The sequence below is a fragment of the Ambystoma mexicanum genome, chromosome 10, assembly GCF_040938575.1.
Source record: "Ambystoma mexicanum isolate Mex_15411 chromosome 10, UKY_AmexF1_1, whole genome shotgun sequence".
Taxonomy (NCBI): domain Eukaryota; kingdom Metazoa; phylum Chordata; class Amphibia; order Caudata; family Ambystomatidae; genus Ambystoma; species Ambystoma mexicanum.
The window spans coordinates 1,032,092,885-1,032,110,064 of record NC_090932.1 but is presented as its reverse complement, the minus strand read 5'-3'; the positions used below and the strand labels follow the sequence as shown (position 1 = coordinate 1,032,110,064).

At 45.4% G+C, this 17,180-nt stretch overlaps 1 protein-coding gene across 2 annotated transcripts in view; it reads right to left on the bottom strand.

Moving 5' to 3' along the window:
* Positions 1 to 17,180, bottom strand: part of BNIP3L (BCL2 interacting protein 3 like) — a 327,918-nt gene that overhangs the window by 239,763 nt on the left and 70,975 nt on the right. For both annotated transcript variants that reach the window (XM_069618854.1, XM_069618855.1), the window contains exon 2: positions 2,416 to 2,602. In XM_069618854.1, the coding sequence (XP_069474955.1) occupies positions 2,416 to 2,602 (187 nt within the window). The remainder of the gene's footprint in view (positions 1 to 2,415; positions 2,603 to 17,180) is intronic.

Sequence of the window (17,180 nt, the reverse complement as noted above, 5' to 3'; positions counted from 1 at the left end):
CCAAGCTTTATTCAGTTGTCTGTGTCTACTTCCTGATGCCTTCACACCACCCTCTACTTTCTCAAATTTCTTAAACTTGGCCCCACTGGGACGATGAAGAGGCTCCCGGAGTGCTCCTCGACTCTCCAGCAGCATACTGGCCAGGGAATTGCCTCACAATGTGCTTCACTACTTTCTCTTCTTCTTTTACGTCACCTTCTGCTTCTCGACTCACAGTCGCAAACTTTCCCAGCTCCCTCCCAGAAGTACTCTTATTCCCGTAACCTTCTCTCAGGGAATGCTTCACTGGATTCGTCATGGGCCGTGGGTTTGTTCTTCAGCCTCCTACGTCTTCTTCTCTTCGTAGGCCCGCGTGTCTTCACGGCCAGATACTGCTGGCGGTCTCGGTACAAGTTCCAGACCGGAGGGTTCACCCGTTACAGGTCAAGCCACCACCACAGTTTTTCGTGCTCTTCGGCTATGCAGCTTCGCAGTAGGCCAGAGTAGACGGTCTCAGTGCAGTTCTCGAACCGCACGGTCCACCCACGACAACTCATGCCAGCACATCTCAGTTTCTCCTTTTCAAGTGCACCGGCTCCCAGCTAACTTCCAAGACACAGTCCGGGCGGCTCGTCTTTGCTACACTGGAGGGCTGCCTAGCTGCAGTCTCCCGAAGCCCAGTTTTAACCTTGCAGGCTTGGCATGCTCACTCTCCAGTGCTTCTTTGCTGTTTGGTTTAAATAGCAGAGACTGCCCCAGCGTAACGTCAGCTTGATTGACAACAGCTGGTTGAGCACTCTTCCTACTTGATGATAACATGGTTGGGATCTTCTTCATCCCTGCAATCATTACAGCGAGATGGGTCTTATAGTTTACACTAACACATGATTTCAGACTGTATCCTAGGTAGAGAAGGTTTGGGTGCCGTTATTACCCTGTGGGGTCGGGAGCTAAAGGGGCTGTGTCCCGGACTCACGTCCTTGTCCCCAGGAGGGGAGTTCCTCCCCATGAGGTCCTCCTGCATATTACCACCCCTAGGGGGACTACTTGTTTTGCCTCATAGTCCCTTTCAGCCCGAGTGTGAAAATTCAGGTAACCTTTTTTGAAGGTATTATTCAGTGACCAGGTCTCTTGGAAACAAATGATCTGGGAATTACTAATAAATTCCTGCCAATCAGGATTTTAATGTTTACTTGACAACCTGCAATGTTCCATGAGGTCAGAACTACTTCATGGTCATTTGTGTTATGGTATTGTCATAATGAAAATTAGCTCATGTTTGTAATACGCGAGATTCCCCAGGAGCCAGCCGAGGAGGGGGCTGGTATGATGGCTTTATTGTGGAAAACAAGCCACTTTTGATGGTAGTCTACAATTTGTGGTGTGTGGGTACTGCACGGAGCCCTGTAGTGAATCTCAGTTACCTTTAAATGGGGCACTTATCGTTGAAGTGGAACATTTGATTAGAAAGAGGATACGCCAGTTTGAGTTGGAGCATTGTCCCGTTAGGTGGAATAGATTGTGCGTCTATACTGAGCAAACCTTCAACTAATAGATAATTCATCAAAGTTAGTTCAATAGTATCCAGTGATGGGGCTGTGGGGCTGTGGTGTCCTACAACATCCAATATATCCAAGCTGATTAGCGATTTGCAGCCTCTAACAAACCGTATACAGTGTATGCATTTAGAGAGTCTTTAGTTTCTGTTTGGAACCCCAGCATAGAATGCCAGTCATAAATATACAATTTCTGTCCCTCAGCGTGCCATATCCCTCATTTATGAATTAATCCTGTATTGACATTCAGAGTAGCTGTCTTGCTTAAGACCCGATGGGGTGCATCCGCTGGGCAAAGTTCACCTCAATCAGTCCTGTGTTGATCCGTAAACATAAATAAGCAGAACGATTAGGTAAGAGATGGGCAATTGAGGCATGAAAGGTAAATAGTTGTGGGATCCTGAATTTTCACATGAATCACAGACAAAAAGGATTCCAAGCTGAAAAACCACCCAAGGCTTAAGAAGGCAGCAACTCAAATAGGTAATGTTAATCTACAAAAATGACACTACAAAAAGAATTAAAAGAACAACCAAAATAAGCCCCAGGCAATTCCCCACACGTACTATACTCCAATGGAAAACACCATAGTGCAAAGAGGTTTTTAGTCCACAGTGCCCAGCATTAATCAGAGGTGGATAGGTAGCTGCAAGCATGGAGGGGCTTGGTAACATGAGCTTATAGGATATGCATGAATTTCAGTTGCATACAGTTTAAGAGCAGCCTCAGGTCTTGCCACTAAGAGGTGATAAATGTCTATTAGTTAGTATTAGGAGATAGAATAACTTGGCAATGGTCATTGATTAGTAAAACATAACTGCACACTTTACATACTTCAAAAAAGCAAAGGGAAACCAAAATAAAAATACTGTACTGATACCTGTCACAATGAGAGCTAGCCCTGGAACTACTATGCCCAGATTCATGCTGGGCATCCAGAAGGATCTTCTCCATGTCTCCGTTGTGGATGGATGAAGAGGAGGGAACGTGTTCCAGACCTCCATTTCTTCCATTACCATTATCGTTGCTATTTCCATTGCCGTTCATCTGTAACTCTACCCAGGAACCTATTCGACAAGACAGATAATCTTAGCTTTAATGACCAACATTTGAGGCACAAGTTGTAAAAGTAATCACTGGTTTGATGTGGCATGAATTATGAAATGAAAAACTAAGATTAAACAAAACACTGCTGCAAAAGTTTATTAATCGAGTAGAGGGAAAAGATGTTCAGTGTATTCAATATATGCACCATTTAAGTGCTCAGTTTTCAATTGAGATGAAACACTGACAAGTGGGGGCTGGCTACAAACAAGAATCAATGCAAAACCCGATTACAATTATAAAAAAGGTTAATTAAAATGTTGTCATGTTCTTTTGGGAATAAAAGAAACTGCAATCACAACATTGTTCCATAATCCAAAAGCCATATTCAAATAATAGAAAAATATAATACATTAAGAGGCTACTGTACTCCTAGGCCAACAGAGTCAAATTACTTACCCCTGGTAATGTTCTTTCGGATGGGTGCAACTCACACAGATTCCTCATTTTAGATTCCTGTTAGATATATGGGTTTCCTGCTTTGCAGTTCCTGAAATCTTCGACAGCAGTGGGCACTGTGCGGCATGAAAGCAATTTCCCTCTGCGGTTACCATTCCTGCATTCCTGACGAATCCAGTGAAGCATTCCCTGAGAGAAGGTTACGTTGATGATGGTATATATAGCATGCACCGCTCCTATTGCTTCAGTTCCTAGTTTTTCCCCCTCTTTCTGCTCAGCCATCTTGAGGAATAGATAACCCGCATGGGATTGAACAAAAAAGAAGCAAGCGCCGAGCGGAAGTGCCAGGCCTAAAGCACACCCTCTGACAAACTGGCCTGCCGCCTGCTCCAAAGGCAATACCAACTCTCCATCCACTCTAGGAAGAGGGCCCATGAAAAGCCTGCATCCATGGGGCCACCAATAACACAGCTGAACTTTTCAAAATCTGTAAGGAACTTGCCAGTCCTACTGCAGTTTCCAATTCTCTTCCCTCACAGGCCCTCTGCACCGTACTGGCCTCCCACTTCAATACCCAAATCCAGGAGATCCTGCCCTCACTCTCTACTACTCCTCCTCCTCCTCCCTCTGGCCCCTCCCCCCACCTCTTCTGCCTCCTCTGGCCCCCTTCCTTCCCTCCCCCCTACGCTCCTCCTTCTCTCCCGTTGCACCGGATGAGGTCTCTAAAGTAGTCCGCTCTATGAAAGTCTCCTCCAAACAGGTGCTCCCCCACTATTCCAGAACTATCAAGGACAACATCTCCCCTCAAACCCCTGCCTTGGCCGACTTCTGTAACCACTTCTTTGCCACTGGCTCTTTCCCACTTCTCCCTCAAGCACTCCACTCCCTTATGCACCCTCTCCTAAAAGAGCTGTCTGCTGACCCTTTCCTAACTATCTTCCTATATTCATCACCCTTTTCCTGGGCAAACTCCTGGAGAAGTTGGTCATCCCCCAACTGATCAACTACACTGAATCTGTTGGCTGTCTCCACTACCACCACAAGTCTGGCATCAGAGCATCCAGAGGCACAAATTTGTTTTCCTGAGCACCCGTGAAGACCTGCTCTCAAATCTTGATTCAATTCTCGCTCCGTTCTCATCCTCAATCTTTTCTCTGCCTTTGGCACGGTCAATCATAGCACACTCATAAATCGTCTCTGTGATACCCTTGGCATCACAGACCTGTCACTGGCTTGGTTGATCTCCTTCCATCTAACCGACCTTCCCAGGTGCAACTTGGCCCTTTCCTCTCCTCCACCTCACACCCTACCTGCTGTGTCCCATAGGGCTCTATCCTAGCTCTGTGGCTCTTCAATATCTACCTTGTCCCTCTGGCCCACCTGATCTCCACCTTCTCGCCTCACTTTCAGTGTTATTCGTATGACACAGAGCTCTCCTTCAAGCTTCCCTCCTCTTCCTCCTCTACTTCCTCTCTCGTACCCGACTGCTATTCAGGCATGGTGCACGGCTAATGATCTCTGCCTTAATGCCAGTAAGACCAAGACCTTGAGAACGACCAGTGGTCGAAACACGTGTCGGCAGAGTGCAGTCAAAAAAACAAAACAAAAAAACAATAAAAACTTCATGTTAGCATTAAGAATGCAAATTTGTTTGAAGGATTGATTTAAGGAGAAGCGCATAACCTAGCGAGTGTATTCATTATAGTTTAACATGTAGAGATTTAGGGGTTAAGCTCTACTTTCAAGGGTGTGCAGCTATCCAATTGTTGGAAACTATTTAGTGTGCATATTCACACACAAACACAACGAATCGCGACAACTATCCGGTTCACCCCAAATACATTAATATCTTAAAGTAAGAGCCTTGTTCTGGAGTGCGTTTAAAATAGATAACACCGTCAAATCTCCCTTAACGGTAGCCACCTGCAGCCCTTGGTGGGCTAGTTGCAGTAAAAAAGAAAGCACTGCAGGTGTATTGCAAGAGAAATGATCTATACCTTTAGCTCAACATCAGCTGCAAAACCTGTTCCAATGCAGAGTTATAGTGCTTATTTTGCTGGTCTTCCAGCCAAAAGCAACAACTCTATAACGTATTTCTGGGAGGTCACAATCTTTGTATTTTAGCCTCTCAGAAACCAGGCGTGAAGGTTCAGCGTTCGGATTCCTGGATGAAGAAGACTGCCTCCATATTGCGAGAGTAGATCAACTCTCTGGGAAAGATGGAATGGAGGGCAAATGGACATGTCTAGAAGGTCCGGGTACCACGCCATCATGACCCAATCCGGAGCAATCAGGATCATGGACTTCCCAAACTTCCTCAACCTCCTGACGACATGAAGAATGATGGGGACAGCAGTGGAAAATCCCAGTCCACTACGAATGCGTCCCTCAGACCTCCAAATGTGTGTGTAGGATTAATTCAAGGAAAGTGCATAGACTAGAAAGTGCATTTATTACACTATAATTTGGAGAGATTAAGGGGATAATCTCTAATTTCAAAGGTGTATAGCTATCCAAAAGACTATATCAACACCAAAGTGCTTCTACTATCCGGTTTACCCCTCATATACCATTATCCTTTGATTACACCACATATACACAACCATTGTTGCAGGCTCACAAAGAGGCCCAAAGGACAAAAACTATCATCGAATGGACAGAGAAGATGCTCACTAGTTTCAACAAGCTGAAGGAAGCAATTACTACAGTACCAGTGTTAGCCACCCCCGATTACAAACAGGGCAATCTTGACGGCCAAATGATGACAGCTGTACTAACACAAAAGAGCACAATGGGCCATAAGCCCCTGGCATATTACAACAGCATGCTGGACTCCATCATGCAGGGCCAATTTCCATGTGAGCAAACGCTTGCTGACGCTGCATTTGCCATAGAGAAGTCTGCGAAGATTACCATGGGGTGCTCAGTAACTCCTTATGTGGAACAAGCGCTTTTTGCTATTTTGGAAAGGTCCAAATCCACGTTGACTACACAGCGAGCATCCGCATATGAAATTGTATTGTCTAGCCCCAACATTCACATAGTACGATGCAAAACAGTGAATCCTGCAACCTTTTTGACTGAACTTATCACCGACGATGACGAAGTACAGGACTGTGCCACATATGAAGGACCAGACAATGACACCCCAATAGCATGTGACTAAGCCCTATATGAGGGAGAGGTGTTCCTCATTGATGGGTCGGCCACTATTGATCAAGAGACAGGCAAAAGACACATGGGCACGGCTGTGGTCTGCCTAGTAGATGGAGTGCAAGACCATATTACAGAAGAGGTTGCCCATGTTTAGCATGCAGATGTAGCCCTGGGAGGATCACCACCTACCGCCACACGTAATAATGACGGGCCGGCGAATGTACATGCCTGTATCACCAATTAGAAGTACTTCCGATGCTCACAGGCATGGGTCAATCCTGGGGGATGAATTTAAACAGTATTTGTCAGTATTGATGCACTCAATCAAAATGATCTCTCAACAGGTAGCCCTTTAATGGGCAGAAGAAGAAGCCAGTGCTACACTGGAACACACAAGCTCGCCACTCCTTCAGCTGTCAGCTGGAGACTTAATTTATGTTAGAAACATTGTCCGCAGGTGGAGGGAGACCAGATACAATTGTCTTTTTACGGCCGAGTATGCAACTCCATTTGCGGTCAAGGTAAAGGAACTATCAGATGTCCGACAGGCCCCCCATGCAACTCCTTCCTCCTCTAACGTGGTACCAATACCTGCTGCCTAATAATACTGTTGTCCTTGATCTTGCATAAACTGTTAGTTAACGTTAAACATTTTTCTACAAACAACAATAGCCCAAAAGGGGCGTCAGTGTATTTGCTTAGCTTTTCCAGAACAAAAAAAAATACACCTCACCAGTACAACCAACGTTTAGCGCACACAAATATCCACAACGTTACTAATTGTTGACACCATCATAAGTATTATTGGTACAAATGTTTCTTTTTGTGCACTGTTAATAATGTATAGTACTTTAAAAGAGTTACTGCGCGATATTACTCCCATTACAATTGTGTGATGTATATAACAGCAATCATAGTATTAGGTTTCTTCTTTGCATTAAAAATGTATATAAGTATTACAAATTTTATATGGTGCGGCATATAAAAGGGGTGTGTGATAGCCGGAAGTGTTTAGATGTGGGTGTACACATGGGAGGGAAGTTAACAACAAACAGGCATTCTGAATTATTCTGAATCATTACTCAATGCGCAACTAAGTACTACTGTTAGAGGGTTACATAGAATTACAAGAGAAATGGGTTCAAAAAGAACATTTGAGGAGTATAGAGACCTTGGTGTAGACACAATGGAGGATGTGCACCCTTCAAAATTCAATAATATGTGGTACAACGACATGCGTTCAGCAGGGAAAGTGAGGGCCAATGGAAGCGGTTATGTGTGCTCCTTATTCCCATCATGCATCAGGGGCATCCAAGATGTTAGTACCCCAAGAAACTTCGTCATTGCATGCGCAGTCCTTAGTCCATCGAGCGTTATGGCAAGTGTGAAGCTTGTTCCAGGCGCATGGGATACGACTTGTGCTGTTGGACAAAGTGAAAAATGTGCCAAGAACATTAAAGGCCTGCAGTGTAGGCTGTGCCGGCTCATAAAGTTGGGTGGTGTATTGTTTGCATCCAACCGATGGGAAGGAGCAGTAGTCAGTTGTGCAGCTGGAGGCTTGGTGGGGGTTTGACGAGGTGGTCATATGGGAAGTCAACAACCTGTGTCAAGATATCTAACCTAACATGGATCGAAGCAAAAGAAGTCACAGTGAAGGTGCATGTGCAAGAAGAATACCAGGTGTGCTTCCAGGGAATGGGATCTGTTCCTGTAGGGAATAATAAATATAACAAGACTTTGTATATTCCAGACCTCAAAAAGGGTACTGCAGCGCTCATGGACATGTACTGGGTACGGACTGCAGGCGCATTTGCACCTCTCACCATCATGGAGGGGAATATGTTCATTGGCCACCCTGCATTCAGCAATCCTGCTAGTTCGAGGCAATTCTCGTGATGGCACCAAACACTGGCACAATGCAATATGAACAACCCACGTCCCAGCCCCCAGCGAGCGAGAAGAAATAAGCATTCACTTAGACGGAAGAAGAGGAGTTCAAACTACCTGTCTGAGGACTCCTCCAAAGTACTAAAAGAAATCACTAACAAATATTGGCTGTGCAACAAAGCTAAGGTCTTCTTTGTGTCAATATTGCTACCAGGAGTACAGTGAGCAGCAAATGCAAAATGGCTGCGGGAAGTGATCCAGTTGGCCAATGATACAGAGCATAACTCATCCAGTTACCTTCCCCTCCTGAAGCCTAATGCACGCTTCATAGTTTTGGGGATTTTAACTATTGGTTAGGACATGTGGATGATCCTATGGCCACAGAGCTTTCATAATCACTCACAGACCTGGGTTTTAGACAAGTCATTCAAGTCCCTACTCACATATTGGGTCATACCCTTGATTGGATATCAGTTGTTCACACTCCTTGTCATGATGTTTTGGTATCCCTTTGCCCCTGGTCAGATCATGCCTTTGTGCACTTCTCCGCTACAGTACCTTTCCCTACCAAAATTAAGCCGAAATATGTACATTCAGTAGTAGAACAGAACGTCGAGCATTTGACTTATGAAAGAATTGGACCTGTGCTCATTCTCTCTCCGGTTGTCTCAGACGCAGAGGCAACAGACATGATGGCCTTGAAACTTAAGACCACATTGAACCTGGTTGTGAATACTTTGGCCCCTACCAAACGTAAAAAGAAATCCGCTGAGAGTAAAAGAAGTAAACCATGGTTCTCTCCTGAGTTACAAACATTAAAAGCCTCCTCTCTCAAACTATTTTATATCTGGAAGGCCAATCAGAATCCTTCAGCACTAATAAATTTAAAAATGCTTCTAAGAATTATAAGGCGGCTATAGTGGCAGCTAAGAAGTCATATCATAGGGCCGCATTACGACCCTGCCGGTCCGGAAAGAAAGGTGGTGGTAAAACCACCACCACCACCACTGTTTCCGGACAGGCTGATTCAGAGTCCTGCAGGCGGGAGGTGTCACTCCCGCCAGGTCTGACCCGGTCATAGACGGAACCGGCGTTTCCATGGTCCCCATCCCTATGGAGTCATGTAGGACTCCATGGGAATGGGGATTTACAGAATTCCGCTTCCGGAATTACCGGGTCACTGGGGTTGTAATACCCCAGTGATTCCGGCAATCACGGATGCGGAATGGTATTATGGGTCCGGCGGCAGCCTGTCGGTTTTTCCGGCACGGCTACCGCCGGACTCGTAATGAGGCCCATAATCTACGAATCTCTCAGGGAACATCTGACTCGAGGGAATTATTTAAGATTCTCAAAGAGCAGGAGACGACATCCCAACCGAAGGCTTCCAATTTTATTAAAGACGATAAATGGTGTCTTGATATTCAGAACGCCATGTCTTTGAAATTGAAGGGGATACGAGAAGGCATCTCAAGTAAAAAAAAACTCTGACTGCCGACAATAGGGACAGTAGGGCTTGTACAGCCTTTGTGTGGGACAAGGGTATGCCTATATTTAACTATAGGCCAATTACCACTGAGGATATAGCTTTGCTAATTGCCAAACATAAGGCTACTAAATGTACGGGTGATCCCTGCTCCTCTATTATCATCATCATCATCATCAAGACCTGCCCGCCTACGTTAGTCCAGTCCATTTGTAAATTTATTAATTCATCCCTTACAACTGAGGTGGTCCCCGACAAGCTGAAACAAGCTTGGGTCACACCATTGCTAACAAAAACGTGCCTGGACCAAAGCATTCCTGCTAATTACAGGCCTATAACCAACACACCCTTCCTCCTTAAGATCTTAAATCGAGTGGCCTACCCTCAGATTGCACAACATCTTAATCTTTATCCCATCTTAAATCCTTTGCAAACAGGCTTTAGACAGGGCTTTGGGAGTGAAACCTCGTTATTAGATCTTAAAATCGAAATTACTTAAGAGAATGGACCAAGGTCTTGCCTCCCTGCTCGTCTCGCTGGATCAATCCGCGGCCTTCGACCTTGTAGATTATACCATCCTGGCCGAGCGGCTGAAGGAAGAAGCACATTTTTCATTGGCAGCAATTCAATGGATGCTAACCTTCCTGTCCAGTAGGGTTAGTGCAGATGATGCAATGGCTCTGCCCATCTCTGTGCTTTTTGGAGTACTTTTTGGAGTACTGCACGGTGCTTGCACCTCGCCGTGTATTTATAACATCTTCATGGCCCCTGTCTTTGCGCATCTTGAACAGGAAGGGGTCCTATTTTCCAACTACGCGGATGACACACAATGTATCATTCCGCTCTCAGGGTGTCATCGCCAGGATGAAATGGAATTGAATAGAATATTTGCTATCATTGAGCGCTGGATGATGCTGAACAAATTGGCGCTCAATCGAAGCAAAACTGAACTTATGGTTGTCGGCTCAGTAGGCACCCTCGCCAAACTGGACCCAGATTATAAACATTTTCAGTTGGGGGATGTAGAAACTACTACACTCCCTAAGGTTAAAATCTTGAGAGTTGTTCTTGACCAGGTACTCAATATGAAACCTTATGTAGGATGCACCGTTGCCTCAGCAACATACTATTTCTAACTATTAGCTCATCTGAGAGCATACATCTCTCAAGATAATGCGGAAGCGATTGCGCGAGCAATAGTAGGTGCAAAGATCGACTACTGTTGTAGTCTCTTGGCAGGAGCTAGCAAAGCAACCATCAATAGACTCCAAGAGGCACAAAATGGTGCTATGAGAGTTGTCTCATGTCTTACCTCACGCTCCCATGTAACGTCGTCGCGAAGCGCACTTCACTGGCTCCCTGTGGAGGCACGCATAGCATTCAGGTGACTGGTCATCACATTCAAGTGCTGAACGGGGACAATGCTGACCTACCTACAAGATCATATCGAGGAAAAACCCAATTACAGAAGCTTGAGATCAAGAAACCAGAACCTCTTATGCCTGCCTAGATGTAAAACTAAGTTTTTTTGGCATAGCTCCCACACTATGGAACGGCTTACCGGCATCGTTGAGAAGCTCTCTGTCTTTGAGCCCGTTTAAAAAAGAGCTCAAGACCTGGCTGTTTTGTTAAGTAGCCTTTCCTTCTCCTTTCTTCCTGGTAGGGGAATTCTTCACCCCCCCCCCTACTCCTGGACCCTACTTGTTATTTGTCTTGTCTGTCTTGTCTGCGCCCTCAAACCTACGGGTTTATGGATGCGCATTATAAATAAACTAAAGCAAAGCAAGAACTAAATTGTCCCGGCAGGATAGCTCGGTGGCAACGTGCTCGCCTTGGAAGCAAGACGACACGAAGCAACACAGGTTCGATCCCCGGGTCCGCGCTTAGAAACCTCTGGGTATTTAAGCGCGTTATAAATACTTAACTAAGACAAAAAACAAATACGCAAAAAAAAAAAAAAACTATTCCTGTAACAGCGCCTCGATGCCCACGTGCTGTGTGAGCGCTTTAAAAATGCAAATAAATAAATGTGATCAAGAGTGAAATTAGTGCACGTAGGTTGAGAACACTCCAGAACCGCTACGTCGACGACCTGCTCACTGCCATGGAAGGGGGTTTTGTAGAATAATCGGACTATTGTGTTGCACCTACACACACCCTCAAATGACACTGAAAATGTGTGCCTGCCACACATTATAGGGGCCCTACACAAGCTGAAGATGAATATGCAAACGGAGGGTGCAACTGACGCAGACGATTAGTTCGATAACATGTTCTCATGGGCACCATCCTGGATGGGAGCACTGGTGAAAATGCTGGTCCCAATGTAGTGCTCCTGTTGGTGATGTTCTGCATGTGCCAGATGATCCTTCGATGTTGCGTAAAGACACTCCCTAATATCGCAATTGGGGTAAATAACGCTCGTCGTGCTACAAAAGATGGGCAGGCCCAAACAGATGACCCTAACAAACTATGTAGAGTGAGGATTGAGAAAAGTATTGAACGGTGACCACGGCCCCACCAGACCCAGAGAATTATATTGAGCATTGGGTAGATTTGGCAGGTGATGAACAATATATTTACCTTAAATGCACCCCGGAACAGTATGCCCAGGCATGGGAAAGCTTGCGATATATGTCGAGTTTGGGTACCAGAAAGGAAGGGACGTGGAGATATGAGGAAACACAAAGAATGGCAGCAGAGTTAGCTAATGTAGAATTAACTAAAGGGGGGATGCATGCCCAGCTCCCCAGTCTCCTCAAGCGGTTCAGATTGAGAGCAATACGATAAGAGTGCACGCACCTAATGGCACAAGGTGGCGGGGGGGTGTATAATAGGGACAATAGGCTGTAGGAAGCGTCAGTTGTAGAAAGTAGGCATCCCATGCGGCAAACTTATACTGAACCGCGCCATTTTGGAAGTTAGGCCCAACAAGGCTAAGACCTGATACAGGAGAATGATAGATCTAGGTCTCAGCAAGAATACCCACCTCCATACCTGTTGCCATCCGATAGAAGGTCCTTCTATCAATTAAGGCAGAGCCCATTCTCGTTTCACACTGTAGGCCTATGTAATCGGAAAGGAATGTGCACTGCGAAGTGCAGGTAGAGTTGCGCCTGGTTTTGAATGACGATCCCAAGAGAGAAAGGGCAGAGTTCTGGAGCTGCTAAACCATGTATTCCAGATTTAGAAGCACCCCTGCCCCCAAAACGCCAACCATTTCATTTGAACTACCAGAGGCCTACTATCCACGCTCCTAAATCCCTCAAATGGATTGATTAGTGTAATCGCGAAGGGCAGTCCAAGGAGGGGGCAGACCCCAAAGGGGGATGCACAACCAGAATGTCCTGTGACTTGTACTGCAAGGTGCGCTGGGTGAGGATAACAAATTTAGGCCAAAGATGGGGAGGTATGGCGAGAATGTCAGAGTGTCTAGGAATGAAGCTTCGCACATTTCTTCGATTTATCTTTTCTTCGAGAGTATCCACTGAGCTCATGTCGAATTACCAGGTGCAAACCATGTGATCCAAATACGGAAAGAATGGTCTTTTATCTAATTAACCAATTGTGTTGTTGAGGTGTGAGCTCAACAATGCCAAGGACCAGAAGGCCAAGGACCACATGGAAGAAGATCAACACAAGCAATGGCAGCCAATCATCTGGTGGTCAATAAGGGACATTGTATACGGTTTGCGTCATGAGTGACGTTGCCGTTCCTTAAAATGCTTCATTTGACCTGAACTAACCAGTGCGCTCCGTGGCAGCAGGGTTTGAATGGCCCCTGCTGACCTGTAATTTTCTTTTTGGAAGTATAAACGTTATCCTTGCCAAATGTGTTTTCTGAGCTTTTTTCCTTAGAGGGTTGCATTTATTCTGTGTCTGGAGGTCTGCCTTACAGCCCTATCAAGGCTTTGCTAAACCAAGCCTAGCAGAAGGCCAGAGGATTTTGGAGAGGCCTGAGAAACACAAATCTTCGAGGCTGGGAAAGCCACCAGGGTTACAGAAGGCAAGAAAAACCAAACAGGCAGATGCTCCACCAAAACAAAGTAAGCCTATTAGACGTCCAGAGGACTTTGGGAAGTTCATAAGACACGTACAATAACGAACATAAATGGAGAAAACCTGGAGGGTACCAGGACTTAAAGGGGGTAGAGCGCTCAAAAATGTTATCGTCTCGATTGTTCGGGCAGGTCTTGTTAAGCATACTGTAAATCGTTCATTAAATTTTTTGCTATGCATCTTACCTTAGTTTTCCTCACTTTTGCACATGCGAAAACAACGGGTTGGGCGCGGCCATCTTGTGATAATCTTATCCGTTGATGCATCGCCCTAAGATCAAGTGCACTCGTGGCAAGAATACAGATCGCCCGCCCTTGAAGCCGACCATCACTAGACGCGTATGGCCCTTTTCACAACGCCAATGCACGTCTCGTGTCAACGTTCTCTGGGCGCAAGCTATTGAGGTGTCTCCATGGAAATGCCAGGACGCCTCTTTCTCCCCCCCTCTCCCCCCAAGTATAAACAGACCCTTTCTGATCAGACAACATTGGAGTTGCTTTGTCAATAGTTTCACTGTATTTGGTTTAGATCGCCTGTGGCTCGTTTCTGCTCTGTTCAGCTATCTTCCTAGTACATGGCCCCTGCGAATCGTTACTTACAGTAGCAGAAATGATTTCACTTGTTACTTGCATTTTGTTTAAATATTTGTCGTATAATGGCAACAATACAGCCCTACTAGTACAAGCCTGAGTATTCCAAGTAGGAACTAATGGAAAGAGAAAGATGCAGAAACGATGGTGAATCAGACGATAGTTTGGAAGATGAATCACCCGAGCATGAGCCTTAGCCTAGTTGCATGGGAGACTTTTCAACCTGGTGTACCTGTAATCATTGTGAGGTCTTGCCAACTGAGGGCGAGAACTGCTGCTGCCAAGAAAGTTCTGTATGCTCGGCCTACATAGCCGAAGAAGACACACCACTGCTATGTGTTACCGTGCTGCATGACTTCCGGGCAATCTGCCTCACAAGGTACCTGTTGAGGAGTAGGACGGTGCTTATTCACGAACTTTGCACAACATTTCGCCCTTGCAATCTAAGTAACAAGTAAGTATACTTTAGATGTGATGTCATTTTGACCACTGAGACCACTAGTATTTCATGTTTTTCTCCTAGTTTGTCCTAACTTTGATCAATTAATGACGAATGAATTCAGGTCTGTAAATTGTATATATTTCTCTCACTTTTTGGAAATCAGAGTGTTCATTGCTTAAGTGTCTTTCACTTCCAACATAAAAACAATATTTCCCTATGGCCCAACCCGTTCTGGCTTGAATGGGTGTTCACTTTTGTAATGTGTCGCGACTTCAAAGCACAAGTTAATTTTTCCAAAAAGTTACTTTTCCAAGGGCAACTATGCCATTGAATTTAGGATGCAATTTCAAGTAAGGTTGTACACTTATCAGGTTCATTCAATTCAAATATGTATGTTTCTCTTTCACAGGTGCTACGGGCTGGTGGCCTACTGTTCGTTTACAAGGTGACTTCATGGGAGGCTTGGATACTGCGTTCAACCAGTAATACCCGCATGTGTCGTTCGAGCCATTCATGCCAAATTCCCCAGTGACAGCGGACAGTACAGGGGATTTTCTCGAACTGTGCTTCACCCTAAAGTATACAATTTATAGTTTAATTGGGTGATGTTGATGGCGCAAACAAATAAAATACAAATGACCATATACAAATAGTTTTTCAGTGAGTCAAGAACACCCTCAATCGTCTATGAGGGTCATGAAATAATGGTTGGTGCCAGGGGTGGACTGGGAACCAATAGAGGCACTGAAAATAATTTTCAAAGTGGCCCCATTTCACACATTTTGAGCTAGCTCAACCCTATGATAGAATGTGAAAATAAAATATAAAAAAAGAGGCCCAGGGTGCAGAGGCACACCCGGAAATCTCCAGAGTACCCTGTAGGCCCGTCTAACCCTGGTTGGTGCCCTTTTGCACTCACCCCATCCCCATCCATCCCCTCTCCAGTATCCCCCCCTCCTGTACTGGGTGGGTGGGAACACTGGAGTTGCCCAGACCCCCCTCTCCAACACCTAGCCCCAGCAATCTACATAGGTTTGCATCCCTTCAGCAGTGTTCCAGGACATTTGTTCTCGCCTCACGCCCATCCATCCCCCCCTCCAGTATCAATGGCAATTCACAGCTATCGACGTGCGCTCCCATGGGGGCTGGGTGGGTGGGAACACACTAGTTGTCAAACACCTTGTGCAGCTTAAAGGGTTATTTTGCACAGGGACCATTGTTCACATGGACTCCCCAACCAGACTCCACCGTTCATGCCCATCTAGCCCCCTCCAGTATTAATGGCAGTTCACACCTCTGATCATGCGCTGCCATGGGGGCTGTGTGGGTGATAACACTCAGGTTACCAAACACCATGTGCACCTCAAAGGGTTATTTTGCACAGGGACCATTGTTCACATGGACTCCCCAGACCCCCCTGTTCAAGTCCATCCATCTCCCTCCCAAGTATCGATGGCAGTTCGCGACTAAGACCAAGTGAAAATCAACAGGTGTGCATCATACTAGTTCTGTACTTGTTGGACACTTGTACCGTGAAAAAGGAACTGGCCCTCCTTAGCTCACAGATTGCCCCCTTTGTGGGCTATCAGGTCTGTGTGTTGGGGACCTACATCTTGTCTGGTGAGCCCTCTTGCAATTGCTGGCAGCTTCCTTCCAGGCCCATGAGATTTTCTCGGGCACCAATGGAAACGAGGCACACAGTTCGAAGTCGCTATTCCATTCCTTTTCAGGCACCGTTTGAATATTATCCAAAGATTATTATTTCGATGAAAAGGTGATGCAAATTGAGCTTGTAAAAAAAAATATATATATTCAGCAACAGTGTTCACTACTACTACCACCCGCATATTGAAGTAACTCAAACTGGCATTCATGGCCCAAAAAAGTATGCCACTTTTATTTAAAAAAACGAGCCACACAAGCATTTTGCATTTGTGTTTCAAGCCTGGCCCTATTGCCCTATATGCTGTACTAGCAGGCCTATGCCTGTGCGCTCGCAAGGGGGCAGGGTGGGTGGATATGGCAGATGTGAATCATTGGCATCGAGACCGAGTGGGTGTCAAAGAACATGTTATACATTCACATACACACCCACTTTTCTAAACCTTTATAAACACCCTGAGATTTACCTTGAGAACATCTCCGAGATCTACAAGGTATATTGTCATCAAGCTACCTGTTCCATGGCTACTTGTTCCTTTGCTTGCTGAATCGGCTCGTTTGTTCGTCCAAATAAGGGTAGGTCACCTATTTACTTCTCTATGTTCATCGATCGCTACTTTGAACGTTTGTCTATTTCAACCTAATGTACCCAGTATTGTAATGTTCATTTATCTCAAAGACTTCAGCATTATCGCATGTTTGATGTATTTTGATCTCTTGATCTCGGTAAATAGCACATTGAATCAATTTTCATTATAGTAGAATGGAATGTTTCGCAGTCCAAGTTGGCAAGCAGGTTTTCTTTTGATGCTTGAAGGTTTGTTCGAAGGACGAGTAACACGTTACGTTTTGCGGTATAT